At 39.2% G+C, this 16,892-nt stretch overlaps 1 protein-coding gene across 1 annotated transcript in view; it reads left to right on the top strand.

The window, feature by feature from the left end:
- Positions 1 to 16,892, top strand: part of DCDC2 (doublecortin domain containing 2) — an 80,692-nt gene that overhangs the window by 23,977 nt on the left and 39,823 nt on the right. The window contains exons 5-7 of the mRNA XM_009326513.1: positions 4,507 to 4,653; positions 5,736 to 5,790; positions 8,255 to 8,456. Coding sequence (XP_009324788.1) covers positions 4,507 to 4,653; positions 5,736 to 5,790; positions 8,255 to 8,456 — 404 coding nt within the window. The remainder of the gene's footprint in view (positions 1 to 4,506; positions 4,654 to 5,735; positions 5,791 to 8,254; positions 8,457 to 16,892) is intronic.

The following is a 16,892-nucleotide window of genomic DNA, read 5'->3' as shown; positions in this document are numbered from 1 at the left end:
CTGCTATAAGAAAATTAAAATACATCACAAAGCCACAAAATGGAAATACATTGACTCCAAGTAACCTTCAGGTTTCATTTCAACTGCTATTTAAAAGAAGAAAAACCTCAGTTTGTTTCAACTGTTATTTCTTGATTAAATATTTAGTTAGCAGGCATGTAATAATACAGTAATAATGCAATATATTTAGTATTAATAATTAAGTTACATGTTAGAATAAAATAAATGAGCATGGTAAAGTTGATGAAAATGTTAGGAATGTGCAATAATAGAGGCAGTCCATGTTCCTTTTAATTTTAATAGTCCTTTAAATTCATTGGGACAAACAATTTCAAGGAAAATATTATAGATTCTTTGGGTTTTGAAGACCTGTGCTATGACTAGGATATGCTTTATGCTCAGCCTCCTAGTAACAGCCAAGGCCGAAGTTGTAGTTGGGGGTTTGCCAGTTCCAGTATCTCAGCTGATCTGAGTTGTTGGTATCCCAGGAATAGGATGTGACCCTTTGATAGGTAAGTTTCAGTCTCTTAAGGCTTTTACAGTGTAAAATAAGCTCACTGAAATAGGATTTGGTAGTTGTTGCAACTTTTAGAGCAAACTGATGTATGCGGTTTCCATGAGAAACATTGTGGTGTAAGTGCCCTACCAAGGTGTGTACTGGCAAATTACTGACATTCCAGTGTTGCCCCATGCAGAGCACATTACAGAAATCCATTCCTCAGATGGGAAAGGGCCTTTTGTGGAAAATCATTCTTCACAGCTTACGCAATGTCTGAGGCTAAGCTTGCAAAATCTTTCTCAAAGCAGTCAAGATAAAATAGTCTTTCAGTTCTTCCGATTGCTTTCCCAGAGCTGATACAGACGATAAAAGATTAAGGTAATGCTATCTGTTGACTATTAGCTCTCATCTAATTTTTTCTCTCAGCCTTGCATTTCTTTGCTCCTATTATCTGGCTACTTAGCACTTTTACTTGCGGTAAAGTAAACCCACGCACATGTTGCAGCTTTCTGGATCTGATTCTCAGCTAGTGTAACTCAGAACTGAGCAAAGTAACAGCTGTTTACAACATACCAATTCTTTCTGCTCTCAGGTTGTTTAGCAATTTAAAAACCTTTCACATTTTATTCTCATCACTTGGTGTCACTCCTTGGTGTAACTGAATGATGTACATGAAAGCATAAGTCAGTCTGTACATAGCTAGGATTGCTTTTGAGAAGTTCCCTTCAGTGCTCAGTTTTAATCCTTTAAAAAATAAGATAATGTACATGACATTTTGAATTATTTAATGTTTTCCTTTTTCTGGTTTTCTATTAACCCAGTTTTCATTTTCTTTTCCTTAAAATGCTAGGAATACATATTAAATACATTAGTAAAGTGATCGTTGTTCTTTAATAAGTTACACATTAATTGTTGGGGTTTACTGAAACTGTGTTAGCATTAGGGGAGGTCCTGTAAGACCACTGATGCTGGAAAGATATAATTTCTCATTAAAGAAGGGTAAGTGGAATTACGAGAACTAGCATTATGTCTATGGCAGTTTTTGTTTTCTGTGTTATTAAAAGACATACAAAGCTGCCAAGTCTTACGCAGTTTCACATGTGGCTTTAAAAAAAAAAAAATTATTGATCATCCCCATCAGAATAGGGATGTGAGAAAGAAATATGAGAGAGGAGACAATGAGAAAATAGCTTTTCTGCTTGCCAGATTGTGCATGGGGATGGGGTACGGCAACCTGATGGGCAGGTACCTGGTGCATGGGCAACTGGGAATTTGGGGATATTGGTCCCGCAAGTTGTATCTTTGCTATCTCCTTTGTCAGCTTGTATGCTTGCTTTGTTTTGGCTGCCACTTTTTGGCTTGGCTTCAGGAGGGAAAATGGAAGTCTGCTGATATCCCACAGGACAAGCCCTAGGTCATCCCTCAGTGACCAGAAGAAGTGATCACAAGGACATTTTTGTTGTATAATACCAGCCAGAGAGAACCCAGCTAGTCTTTGAATGGTTGTGGCCAGGTGGGTGGGTAGAAGGCTTCAGAAATAAGTGTCACAAAATTTGTGTGATGCTTGTTAAGTCAATAGTCATTTATTTGTTTGAAGTTCCATTTTTTTAAAATGCATTTTCAATTTCACTTTCATTTTCAGTGACTGATTATGTTTGATTCAGTTATGGTTGTTATTTTCAGGGTGAAAAATAACACTAGAGACTGCCAGATATTTGTCCATAACATTTTCGGGAGTTCTATTAAGCAAACAACTTTTGAGAATTAAATATAATATTAAAACACAAGCAAAGTGAATGATCAGGAACAAAAACCCGCAGTCATATTTGTATGTACCCCTATATACCTGCAGCACCATACAAATATATAAAAAGTTCTTAAACTGTGGTACACTGATTTGCTGTTTTTATCCCCGAGTTCCCCAAAACAAAATGTAATATAGCAAAACACAGTGAGATTAATTCAGAAATAGGCTTCTTGCTGATTTTTAGATTGCTTGTTTTTTTTTCATTGTTTGTGTGTAACTGATGTCGTCTGTGTGATAGTGAAACATAAATTGCTCTTTGAATTGCTGGCATGCCTGTGAAATGTTTGCACTAAAAAGTAAATATGAGTAGTACAGAGGGGGTGCTTCAGAGGTAGCATACCTCTTCACAAGGAAGCAGCAACGTGATCAAGATTTAAAAAAGCTGCAATTTCACCTTTGAAAATGTTTGGTCTTTGCACTTAGAAAACCAAGTTACTTCTATATGGCAGGAAGCACCTAGAAAATCAAGGTACTTTCATGAGGGAAATAAAAGAAAGACATGAACACACTGGAGCAAGTGCAGCAAAGGGCCACGAAGATGAAGGGCTTGAAGATACTTGTCGTGGGGAGGGCTGGGACTCTGCAGCCTGGAGAAGAGAGGGCTCAGAGGGATCTTGTTAATGTGTATGAATACCTGGTAGAAAGAAGTGAAGAAGTTGGAGCCAGGCTCTTCTCGGTGGTGCCCAGTGACAGGACAAGAGGCACTGGGCACAAACTGAAATACAGGAAATTCCACTTGAACAGAAGAAAAAACTAACATTTTTTCTGTAAGGGTCATCAAACACTGGAACAGGTTGCCCAGAGAGGTTGTGGAGTCTCCATCCTTGCAGTTATTCAAAACACACCTGGACACAGCCCCAGGCAGCCTACTCTAGTTGCTCTTGCTCTGCATGGGGCAGATGGACTAGGTGGTCTGCAGAGATCGTGTCCATCCTTAGCTATTCTGTGATTCCTGGTTCTATAAGCTACATCTTTTGTTTTCTGTGTTTATTCAAGGTTGTGCCACTGTGTGTATGAACTTAAGCAGCAGTTTTTTCTCTATTAAACTGAAAATCTTTGCACTTTATAAATCAGGGGTGTTCTCAAGTCAGGCTCCTGATATTCTTCCTAAAAGCTTCATTGTATACATGCATATATCATTTTATATCTCCTTGCATTGTGTTGAAATTTATGAATAACACATACAGTAGCTCCTGTAGAAGGCTTCTAGAAAGGCAATTAAGATGGCCATTCAACATTCCTGCATTTAAGACTTAAATGCAAAACTGTTAATGTTGACTTTTTAATTAAATATAAATATTATTGAGTTTTGGAATATGCTTCATAAGAAAGAGCTTATTTATTATTGAATGTTTCCTCCTTCCTCGTTGTTTTGACCATCCTTAAATAAAATCACAAACCCAACAATGAAGTAACTGGGATAGCATACAAATAATATATTGACCACGCCTGCTGCCCCTGCCCTCCCCTCCCCAGTCCCTAATGCATTTCTTCCTTCTCGGTAAAGTGTACAAACAGAAATTTATTGTGGTAAAAATCTACCTGGTGTAATAGACGTATTAATTATTGGTATTGTAGGTGCCTAAGATACACAGCTTCTTGTTATAATGTATTATTGTATTTCCTGCTACTTCCAGCCTTACCCCACCAGGTACAGCCATGTTCCAACCTTCTGATCCATACAATATAACAATATAAGTGCAATATTATCAACTTGGTCTGTGTTAGGTGGACAGATCCTGAGTTTTCAGTTGTGGGGCCATGAATGCCCTGTTATTGCCAGATTACTGCATAGTGCCCAGAGCACAGATGGGAGGTGGAACTTGCTATGAGAGGGGTCAGGAACTCATGGAATAGATCCCTTCCAAGGTATCAGGGGAAAGGCATTAAAGACCTTCTAAGTACAAAGTAATTTATTTCATTTTAGAAATTATGAGAGTATTTAATCTGTCATAGCACTTCATAATTCATTAGTTTTGTATAAACTGTGATTTGGGTCATTATTTTGCTCTGTCTTTCCTTGTCTTTTGGTTTTTACGTAGCGACTGATCATTGTATGACATCCACTGTACTTTATTGGGTTTCATATCTGGAAAGTCAACATGATTTAGTGAGTTTAGGTTAACGTAGCTTTCAACACTCTTAATACACCTAGCTGAATGTTAAGGCTTATTATATTAAGCATTTTCATATTTTTCAGACTTTACACTTTAGATGGAAAACTTGTTCAGAATGGGTCAGACTTGGAGAATGGGCAAATTTATGTTGCAGTGGGTAGAGAAAAGTTTAAGAAGTTGCCGTATGGTGATCTGCTCTTTAGCAAATCTACAATAAGAAGACCACAGGGGTAAGTTCTGTAGGCGTGTGATATACTTCTCATGTGCTTGTGTGTGTCAATTTGTTTACAAAGTACCACCAGTAAAGTACAAAATCATCATTCCAAGAACAAGGGATGGATGGATGGGTTAGTATGGATGCAAAACTTTATTGAGAACTTTACTGAGAAAGTTGAGATAACAAAAACAAAAGAGAAAATGGAAATTCAGAAGGCTCTTTCACCTCATAAACTTGCCATTGATCACGTATCACAAAATTAATGTCAGAGAAAGAATTATTTTTTACTTGGCTTAATTTATTTTTTTCCTGGGCTATAAGTGTGTACAACTAAATGAGGTTAGGTGCAGCTACACCAGTCTAGATCTACTCTTGCTTGGTAATGTTTTGTGGAATATGTACTCCCTTAAGAATGCTTTATGTTTGGGTCTATATTTAGTGGGCTAGAATTATCACATAATAGAGTCCTAAACTTGGGTCCCTGTAAGGAGAAACTTGGGCTTTTAGTACCTTTGGAAAGCATGAAAATAGGGAGCCGTTTCATCATTTGTGGGAAATTTGTCCCACAAATTGGTGTAATTTAGGGAATTTGTCCCATATTCTGCATATAAACTGGAGTGTAATTTATTTTTCGTTGGTTTTTTTTTTTTTTTTTTAGTGAGCAACTGTAGACAATGTGAATAACTTGAAAGTATTTTGGGAAACAGCATTTGCAACAAATTAATTTAAGGACAGTGAAAAGCTATGTTGATCAATTGATGTAAACAGTTTTATTGAAATTGCCGCAACTTTTCATTATAATAATTGTAAGGATCTTTCACATAGTAATTCACTGAATACTACTCTGCAAATTTTCAGTATATAAAGTATGCATTGTGGGGAAATGTAACGCATTTGTTTGAATAAGTTAATGATTATGCATTTAAATATAGTCTAGTGAACAGAAATAAGTGATTCTTAGTAAAAACATGCAATGAATAAAACAATTAACTCTGTTGCCGTAGCCAACTTGGTGTTACCTGACTTGGTTATAGATACTTAGTGTCTATGATAGTGACAGTGTACACAATTCTAAGATACGGCTTATTTCTGCAGGTCCAAAGCCTCTGTACTACCTCCGATTGTGGGATCTCGAAAGTCTAAAGGCAGTGTAAGTATCAAGTGCCATAATAAAGTCTGTTTCTAATTTCGCTTAATTCCAGCAGATGGAAAGTCCCTGTCCTTTGGGTTTTAATTAAATCTGAAGAGAAAAAATCCACAGCCACCTGGTGGTATGCTTATTAAAGCTTGATGAATCCGTAGCTATTTGCAGTGTCAATTAGACAAGAGAAATCTGAGAAAATATTATTGCAATAATGGCTGCTTTATTTTTTATAAAACCTTCCATAGCAAAGATCAGCTGCTGCCTTGAGGTATTTCCCATAAACTCTGTCAGCTATCTTTGTTTATTTGTTAAATTATTTATTCAAATTATACACCTAAAGAAAAAACACAGAACCTTTTACAAAGCATCTTGCAGAAAATGGTGTTTCTGCATGCTGAGTCTGAATAAGGCCCTAAACCAGTTTCCTATCTGATGTGTTTTGCCCTAGCGAACCATTAAATACAGAACTTGAGCCTCCACTGCTTTGTATCCTGTATAGCTGTTTATATGTGTACAAAATGAGTCCACTGTGGATTTAAAACAGTGCCAAATCAGAATATAAGTATCTGCACTGACTGTACAAGCGCAGTTTACTGTACAAGTACAAGACAGCAGAGAGTCAGACTCACAGTCTGTCATTATAATTGTGGTAGTTGATCATGTCCATTCACTGTTTACAGAACAAAAAAGCCTGGAGCCACTAAACAAAATAAGCAATAAAATATACATGTGTCTATTCCATTCTGTTGAAATTCAGTAGAAGATAAAACCTTAGTAAAGAACATACTTTCAAGTGGTGCTGGTTTTTTAAAATGTGAGCTTTGCAATTCTAGCATTTGTAAATATAACTCGTTAACAGTTTTAACTTCTTGCCTCTTCTACTATTACTTAACAGCCTATACAGAAAAGTATTTGATACTAACTTTTATTCCATTGGGATTGTAATACACACTGATAACAAGTGTCAAAACTTAAGGAGGCAGGAATGTGCACTACTGCTCTTAAAGATCTATGCAACACTTGAACTGGTATAAATCATGCAATTGTTTGTTTCAATTCGATATCTACAGTTTTTTACTATTATTGCTTGGGAATAACAGTCTCCAGTTTGAATTAGAAGGGGCTGAAATATTGCTGTGCCCTCATTTCTCTTTACAGAGAGAGGATAAATGGTAGATTTGATGGTATTGGTAGATAAATGGTAGGTTAGATGGTAAAAGCTAGATGGTATTTAAGTAAGATATTTTAAACAGAACTGATTTCTACTGATTATGTGAAAACTAGAAGGATCACATAAAAATATAATAATGTATGCAAGATTTTTTTAAAGAGATGTGGGATTTCATTCAGGACTTATTTTTCTGAAAGATTTTAATTTTATATAGTATTACGCTTTAACTTTAGCAGTGAGTTCTAAAGTGACACAAATTGTTCATGCAGTTACACCAGGTGAAACAATGAGGTAGAATATATTTGTCTTCTGTGATTTAACTAAGACTGTGATAAGGTGAACAGTTCCAGATACTGATAAGGTTTTCTGCCCTATCTGCTTGAGTGTTTTGTTTTTATATGGAGTGTTTTGACAGAACTGGATTAGAAAGGAACTACACGTACTGTTAGACTGTCAAAACTAGGAGGCTGGCAGCCTCTAATGAGAGGCAATGAATGATGAGGGTGTTCCGTTGGTAAAGTCTTTACGCAGCCTAGAATGATATAAACAGTACCCTAAAGGGCTGCTATGTACACTTCAGGTTTTTATGACGTTGATTGTGAGCAGATTTAAACTGAAGAAAAATGTGTATAAATAATGAAATCTCTGGCTGGTACACCCAGGATCATACATACATCAAAGCTGTAAAAATAAGGATCAGGTTTCTGATTCTGTTTCTAGATACACTACAGAACATGCAGAGGAACTGGCTGATGTCCTTGGAGGTGATTCAGAGGTGATGTGTTGGCAGACCCCTTTCTTACTGTCCACTTGGCAGTCAGTGTTACTGCCACACGAAGACTGTCATCCTCTTCCAGCTGCTTTTGACACTTAGCAGATTAATGCCCATGTCTCATTTACACAGACAATGAATTATTCACAAGTTATATAAGTTACATCTTGTGACTTTCCACACATATGCATAGATGAGATATGGCTGTATATCATATGCATGCATGTATAGATTCACCTAGCCATTCTTTTCATCAAATGAAGCATTATTTCCTTATAATAAACGTGTTATTTTCCTCTGGGAGTTATTGAGGAGCATTTAATCAGTCAGATCATATAGTAAGTTGATGAGATAGTTACAGTTTTCTGGATAGTTTAAGATATTGCTTAAGTGTACTGATTGTAAATTAATATGGTTCTTTAACACCTGATACCAATCCTTAGTACTAAAAGGTTGATATTATATTGAAATTAAAAAAATAAACTTTGTCATTTTAATCAGTGATAATTACGTACACTTCTTTTCAGGGAAATGATCGGCAATCTAAATCTACTGTTGGATCCAGTGACCCGGGAGAAAACAGTTCCTCACCTCAGCCTCCCAAAGGGAAGGACAAAAAAAGCCAGAATCCAGAGGATTCTGTGTTCAGACGACACTTTTCTAACAACTCTACAAAAGTAAATCAGACAGTAAAAGTAACAGCTTCCACAGGAGTCCTTCAAGATAATGGTCAGTACCGAGATAAACGCTATCGTAGCATAGTGGCTTTTGATCTTCATTTAAAACAGTGAAACAGTGGAATAATATGCTTGCATAGTTCTTGAATTGTCTGTTTACTCTGGCTAACTGAATTTACAAAAGTTCTTTCTGCTTAGGAAATGTACCTATGCATAACTGCTACATCCCTGGCTTCATTTACATACCACAGGAGACTGTATGTGATATTTAGTATACCTTGCAAGTTAAACTAATATGGACCTGTCTTTATGCTTTTATCAAAAGCATAATAGAAAACATATTTTTACCATTTTCCCACTGTTCTGCCCTGCAAAAAAGTGAAAAAAAGGAGCTGGTCTGCTCAAAGGGCACCTCGCTCTCCCTGAGGATCCCTGGTTAGCTGCCTGGTTCTGTATAACAAAATGACTAGACCCTGAGGGAATAACACAAACATGAACTCCAGTTAGCCGATAGCTGCTGAGACTAATCATACAGCAGAGCTGCTGGACGCACTTCCAGAATTTCTCCACCACTGTGCTGTGGCAGCAATTTAGAAATTTAGTCATAAACATCCTCTTTGAGAAACTGCTTTTCCTATCTTACGGTGTGATATTCCCCCTCACCCCCATTTTTTTTTAATGGCTGGAAGACTGTCCCCTCACTACAGATATTGCTGACATGCTGGGATGGCTATTTTTCCTCATTAGTAATAGTTCCAAAAGTCATTAATACAGGCCAATTAATATCTGTCAGGAGAAATAAATTATACTTTTCATAGCATTTTACATTTCTTCTCACTGCTGCTTAAGTGTTAATAATTAAGTGTGCAATAACAAATCATGGTCTAAAATTTCAGTATATGTCATCCAACAGCACAGTTTTGTACCTCTGTTTGTCTAGAATCATGAGTTGTAAATTTACATTGAGTCAGGAGCGGGTTTGTAAATTTGAGTTTTAAAATTACATAGACAGTGGGATTGAGTGCACCTTCAACAAAAGTTTGCAGACGACACCAAGCTGGCATGTGGTCGACATGCCAGAAGGGCAGGATGCCATCCAGAGGGACCTGGACAAGCTCAAGAAGTGGGCCTGTGTGAACCTCATGAGGTTTAACAAGGCCAAGTGCAAGGTCCTGCACCTGGGTCGGGGCAACCCCCAGTATCAATACAGGCTGGGGGATGAAGGGATTGAGAGCAGCCCTGCCGAGAAGGGCTTGGGGGTACTGGTGGATGAAAAGCTGGACATGAGCCGACAACGTGCGCTCGCAACCCAGAAGACCAATCGTATCCTGGGCTGCATCAAAAGAAGCGTGGCCAGCAGGTCAAGGGAGGTGATTCTGCCCCTCTGCTCTGCTCTGGGGAGACTCTACCTGGAATACTGAGTCCAGCTCTGGAGTCTTCAGTACAAGAAAGACATGGACCTGTTGGAGCGGGTCCAGAGGAGGGCCACAAAAATGATCAGAGGGATGGAACACCTCTCCTATGAAGAAAGGCTGAGAGAGTTGGGGTTGTTCAGCCTAGAGAAGAGGCGGCTTCAGGGAGACCTCACTGCAGCCTATCAGTACTTAAAGGGGGCTTATAAAAAAGGTGGCAGCAAACTTTTTAGCAGGGCCTGTTGCGACAGGACAAGGGGTAATGGTTTTAAACTAAAAGAGGGTAGATTCAGACTAGATATAAGGAAGAAATTTTTTACGCTGAGAGTGGTGAAAGACTGGCATAGGTTGCCCAGAGAGGTGGTGGATGCCCCTCCCTGGAAACGTTCAAGGTCAGGTTGGATGGGGCTCTGAGCAACCTGATCTAGTTGAAGATGTCCCTGCCCACGGCAGGCGGGTTGGGCTGAATGGCCTTTAAAGGTCCCTTCCAACCCAAACTATTCTATGATTCTATGAAAAGATCAATGAAATATAATCTTTTGTAATATAATTGTCTTTTCAAGAGTAAGCTTGTTGAATTTCAGGTTTATTTTAATCTTGATTCAATACCATTCTGTCCTTTTGCTGGTAAGTAGACATAATTTTAGCCAACTCTTTTTTGGTCAAGTTTTTTTTCTTATTGTAGAATGATGATTATATTATAATGAAAGTGACTGGAAATATTTGTCCTTTATAACTCATGAAATGACTGAATATATTCTTCTTGAAATCATCATGGTGTATCCCCACTTTTTCCTGATTGAGTGGTGCATGCTAAAAACATATGAGGGAGAGACTACCAGAGCTGACCTCTCAGAGGGGGCCTTGCATGCTTGGCTTACCATTTTTAAAGGCTCAGAATCATTATGTAAGACACAAAGAATGCAGGGAAAGGCTTTTACATTTAGGCAGTTGTCTACCCTGGATACCTTCAATTGTTGACATGCTTTTTTGGTTTGTTTTTTTTTTTTTTTTTTTGAAACAGATGCATTGACTTCTGTTGGGAAATGCCAGTACAGAATTCTTTATACAGAGCTCAAAATCCACATGTTCTGATCTAGTCTCCTGTTCAGAGTACTGAACTGCTCTGAACCTCTACTTATGAGTAGACACATTTCAGTCAGACCTCTTACATTAAGAACAGCCAAGCCACATAACATTTTCTGTTAGGCATAGTGCCATTATGGTGGTTTTCTAGATGCTATTTTTTCTGGCCTGAGGATTTTTGTAAGTAAAGTTTCTACAGATGTTTCCTGGAAGCAAATGGACCCCTCTTGCCAAGGTGAGAGAAATTTGTTCTTTGCCTTTGTCGGCGTTGCATTAGGTTATCGGAGGTTTCTGATTGCTTTCTTTCATTTCCCAGTGGAGGGAAGAGTACTAGAAGCAGCAATAGTTTCTCTGTCCTTTCAGCAGGCAGTGACTAAGAGACAAATCTTACTTTGGTAGATAGCAGACAAATATAGGGAGATATTTACCTCTCCATATTTAGTGCTATTGCTTCTCCACCTGCTGACAGGAATGGTTGGAAATCCACTAAGTGTATTGAATAAATGACTGCTTGCTTCTCACTTCAGCTTTTCCATACTTTGTGAGTCTTGCATAACTAGGAGAAGCTATTCAAGGCAACCAATTCTCTGGTTTGAGCTAACGTGTATGTTGGGAGAAGCTCTCTGTTCTTTCTGTGCTCCTCTATTTATCCTCCATGTATGAAGACCTGCTAGCAGAAGTGGGAATGGGCAGTTTGACGTGTGTGCCGTTCTGCAAGTCTAGACAGACCTAGCTGGTCATGCAGGCAGTTGCTGAGGGAGATGAAGTCTCTAGGTTGAATTCAGACAACAGTATGGGATGAGAAATCCAGAGCTGTGTAATGGATTTCTGTTGGGGTGCAGTCCCTGCTCTCAGTGGATCTCTGTTGATGAGGAGATATATACTAAGCCAGTGAGAACTGTTTTCTTTTGCCAAGCACAAAAAGCAAACCATCTCATGCTCCTGTAAGTCTTTAGGCCAACTACAGTGACAATTGCAGACTTGTGAACATCTACAGACTTAACTTTCCCCAGTTAAATTCCCCAATATTTGTTCAGCCAGATCAAGTGGAAAATATTCCAGGAAGCAGTTGCCTTAAGCTTCTCATCACAAGGCTACTATTCAAAGTGATTTTCAGCCCTGCTTGTATTTTAACAAGAGGTGCATCCCTCTTATTACATTATTCTAGTCCTGCTTAAATGTATTTCTTTGCCACATGATTCAAATTAAATTTAATTATGTTGTATTTATTTATTTATTTTCTCATTCCCTTTCTGGTTCCATTTTTCTTTCTGATATTTTGCAGTAAGTATGATAAAATTTTTTATGTTATCAAAAGCAAAAGTATGATGTCCTATTTCCTGCATTTTGCTTTACAAGCCCTCAATAATACTAGATAATATCCTGTATTCACCATTTCACGTGAGAAACCATGTGCAGTTGTTCTGAGTCTGTTAGGTCTTAGTAGAACACTTTTTTGCTATGGCATTTTTTTAAATAAGTGGTTTATCATTGTGTGGAAAATGTGTGAAGGGCGCATGGAGCACTGGAGAGACATCCCACTTGTCCCTTTTCTTTCCCTTTAGTCATTTGAGCCGAAAATTTGTAAGGGAGTGCTCCAGGTCCCTTAAAATCCACAGAGTTTTTTTTGTTTGTTTTGGATTTTTTCCCCTCTCCAGAAGAGGTAGAGCTGTGCTTGCTGCAATAGTTTTTGTCATGTGTCGTGGTTTAACCCCAGTTGGCAACTGAGCACCACGCAGCCGCTCGCTCACTCCCCCACAGTGGGATGGGGGAGAGAATCGGAAGGGTAAAAGTGAGAAAACTCGTGGGTTGAGATAAAGACAGTTTAATAGGTAGAGCAAAAGCCGCGCACACAAGCAAAACAAAACAAAGGAATTCATTCCCTACTTCCCATCGGCAGGCGGGTGTTCAGCCATCCCCAGGAAAGCAGGCCTCCATCACGCGTAACGGTTATTTGGGAAGACAAACGCCACCACTCCAAACGTCCCCCCCTTCCTTCTTCTTCCCCCAGCTTTATATACTGAGCATGACGTCACATGGTGTGGAATATCCCGTTGGCCAGTTTGGGTCAGCTGTCCTGGCTGTGCCCCCTCCCAGCTTCTTGTGCACCTCCAGCCTTCTCGGTCAGTAGAGCATGGGAAGTTGGAAAGTCCTTGACTAGTATAAACACTACCTAGCAACAACTGAAAACATGGATGTGTTATCAACATTGTTCTCACCCTAAATCCAAAACACAGCACTGTACCAGCTCCTAGGAAGGAAATTAACTCTATCCCTGCCGAAACCAGGACATCATGCTAGCCAAGCAATATGTCTGAACCACATTCTGAAATAGGTGTGTCTCATCATAAGAAAGGGTAATTCAGCCACTGTACCCAGTTTATTTTCTGAATTGTCTGAGGTGTAACAGACTGGTAGAAGTACCCAACCTTTTGACAAGAGCTGATGCTGTTGGCAAAACGTCTGAGGTTTCTTTTCACCCACTGAGGCAAGTGGCGTGTGTCACCATTTAAAGAGAAACAGAAATGTCCGTCTGGAAGTGGATGGCATTTGAGGTGCAGTGTTGGAGAGGAGGCTGAGCCAGGACTAAGGAAGAGTGCTAATAGCTGTTGCTGCTCCTACTGCAGGAACCAGGCAAGGCATTCATATCAAATGATACGTTTTTTCATAATCACCCTGTTAACCCAGCCAGACTGAAGACTCTACACTGAGTGCAGTTTCTTTTTGTTTTGTTCTGAAGCATGGTGAATTGGGTAACTTACGCGTATAGCGGCAAAATCTAAAAATTCACAATGTTTAATCCAGTGTTAACTGTATACAAGAACTTTTTAATGTGCTATTGTTGTGAATGTGGCACAAAAATATAGGAAACTATTTCATACTGAAATAATTAACATACCAGAAAAAATTTCATGTATTTCGTCATTAACGTTAAGCACTAAAATGTACCTATAAGATTGTTAGTGTTACCTAATACCACTCAATTACTTTGAAATTGAGTGCTTCAATGTACTTAGTATACACATTTCCCTAGAATGCAATAATGCCTTTCAGAGACATAGGTAATGTCTAGATTTATAGCTACAATTGTTTTAATTTACCCTTGTCTTTGAGAATCTCTTTAAACAGCATTTCTTTTCTAAAACATTTTTAAAAAATTATTAGCATGATAGTAGTTTTATAGCTGGAACTATTCTTGAGCAATATACTAATAGTAGGTTGTGTGTTACTCAGATAATAACTTTTCTAGGTTTGATGCATGCAGACAGATATTTTATTTTATTTCTTTTTTCTATTGAATCCTAGGAATGTAAAAGAGGAGTTAACATACCATGCCATGTTTGGTAACCAAAGTCTATCACTGTATGTTCCTTTTCATTGTTCTGTCCCATGTAAATGAATAGCAGGCTTCTCTCTGCAGAGTCAAAAGTACTAGGAAATAAACATCTCCACGTGGGATGTGAAGGATTCTTAAATTGCTCTTGCACTTTTTTTGCCCATATTTGTCTGCCTGTGAGAGACGGTGGCACTTGCAGGCAAAATCTGGGGAAAGAGGACAACTCTTGAAAAATCAGAGCAAAGGTCTTTTCACTCAGGTCTGACCCTGCGTGGGAGCTCCACTGTAGTCAGAACATATGTAGCTTGCAGTGAAGTAGTTCAAAGAAAATGTACTATAGTATACAGTATACTGACCCCAAAGGAACATCTTCTGTGCAGTTGTTGTCTCCCAAGTGTTTTTTCTTGTCACATCTCAAGATGAAGTAACCTGAAGCACAGGCCAGGCAGGCTGTAGGAACTGTGAGCTGTTAGTGTGGAGTGCTGTAGCTTCAGTATTCTCCTGCCCAGCCAACCCTCTGTGTCAAAGACTGCCCTTGACAGAAACCCAGTTGGATCATAAAAATATAGGGTTGCAGAGGTCAGCATTACACCATATTTCTGTCCTTTATTATTTGAAGGGACTGAACTATTGTGTGATTTGTGATGATGTTAAACTTACTGCCAAAGGGATATTATATTGTGACTTGATACCCTGTTTTGCTATCAAGTTTGTTTCTTTATTTCTCATTAACTGAATATTTTTCACCTGTGGGACTATCTATTGAGTTAAATATAGCACAGGAGCTTGATTGAGTATTTCCACCAAATTATCTGTCTGCAGGTGGGAAGTGGAAGTTCTTAGCTGGTTGATGTACATTTTAGAACAGAGGTAGGCGGTGGAGTAGTCCCCTTGAAAAGCTTTCCCTAGAGAGCCTCATCAGTCAAATCAGCTTTATGAGCCCCCTGACTACAACTCTGTCAGTGGGGAGTCCGAGAAACAAGTAGATGCATTGAAGTAAGCAAAGCCTGAAACATTCTGCCCTCATCAGTGTTGGCATTGTTTTTATGGTGCATCACAGGAGAGCCACCTGGCTCAGTTTTGACCCGTGCAGATCTTTCTCTACCAGAAAAAAAGCTTACAGGAGGGAAGTTGCACTACCATGTTTACTTGCTAACCAAAGAAAAACCAGTTTGCCTCTTTCAAGCAGACCAAGTTGTGGCTGGCTTCTCTGCCTGCTTCTTTTGACATACTAAGGTGACCTTTAGCTTACCAATGAAGCAGGACAGAAAGAAATGTTAGAAATATGCAAACACTAAAAATATTTTCATTCCCAGATGACCTAGCGTGTCTCTATCCTACAGCTTGTTGTTCATGGCTCAATAGGCTCAAAAGGGGTTTAACCTGCCTGCCCATCTCTTGTTTCCATGGAGTACATCTGAATGTACTTACCTCCTTCTTGAAATAAGAACAGAAAGTGTGAGGATCATCATTTGCAGCGTTCTTTGGAAAACATGTGTTCTGGTACGTCACCTGAGGCACCAGATTCACCAGGCAGCCCATCTGGTGCTATTTCCAACTTTCTGTACGTCAAGCAACAGTATTGTCATTGTTCTTGTCTAAGTGTTCCCAAACATAGCTGCTACTGAAGTTGGGTTTCAGCCTGCTGTTATGAACTTCATTTCTGCACTTTGCAGAAATCAGTATCCTGAGTGAGCAGGTCTTCAAGCAAATCTGTAAGCTAAGCCCACTTCTTGTACCTGTGTCCTGCAGTGGTCATGGTCTTGCTGCAGGGAAAGCTTTCTCACCCAAGCCAGACTCTCTGACAGCCTTTGTTCTGATTAACCCCATGGAGAGCTCCTAATAGAGAAGATGATCTGCAGGAGATGTTCCAAACTCCATTTCTACTTGTCTTTTTTTATCCGTAGAGGACATCTTGTAGGGAGTCACTGCTGTCTGCTGTGCTTTCCATACTGTTGAGGTGGTGCATCAGGGAGAGGCTTACTTCTTGCTGATGACTGAACCAGTCAACCTTCACTAGCTTTCTAGTTTATACTGTAGAGTGCTGCGACACTTTCATACCTGTGTCATTGCCCATTGCTCATCTGTGAAGCTGAAGCTGTTAATAAGTGTATGTATACATTTTTTATCTGTCTTTTTTTAAAGAAAATTCATAGTGAAAAATCTTTTTTGGAGCCTTTCAGATTCTCTTGTTATTGAGGTTTCATTAAGACTGAGGAGGGTAATAGGTAGAGAGCATCTAACTTCTTTCCAAGGAAATAAACCTATTTCTGAGGAAATAATTATTTTTTTTCTCATGGCTAGAATTGTTTGAATGTATCAATATGGCAAAGATAAATCATAGAATCATTAAGTTTGGAAAAGACCTCCAAGATCATCGAGTCCAACCGTCAACCCAACACCACCATGCCCACTACACCATGTCCCTAAGCGCCTCATCATCACATAGCCTTGCCGATGTGACGCCCAAGGCTTGCCAATGTGACGCCCATCTACAAGAAGGGCCGGAAGGAGAATCCGGGGAGCTACAGGCCTGTCAGCCTGACCTCGGTGCCGGGGAAGGTTATGGAGCGGTTCGTCTTGAGGGCGCTCACAAGGCATGAGTGGGACAACCAGGGGATCAGGCCCAGCCAGCACGGGTTCATGAAAGGCA

The sequence above is a fragment of the Pygoscelis adeliae genome, unplaced genomic scaffold, assembly GCF_000699105.1.
Source record: "Pygoscelis adeliae isolate BGI_AS28 unplaced genomic scaffold, ASM69910v1 Scaffold186, whole genome shotgun sequence".
NCBI classification, from domain to species: domain Eukaryota; kingdom Metazoa; phylum Chordata; class Aves; order Sphenisciformes; family Spheniscidae; genus Pygoscelis; species Pygoscelis adeliae.
Note: the sequence above shows the minus strand (reverse complement) of the source record. Positions and strands in the feature narration are given on the sequence as shown.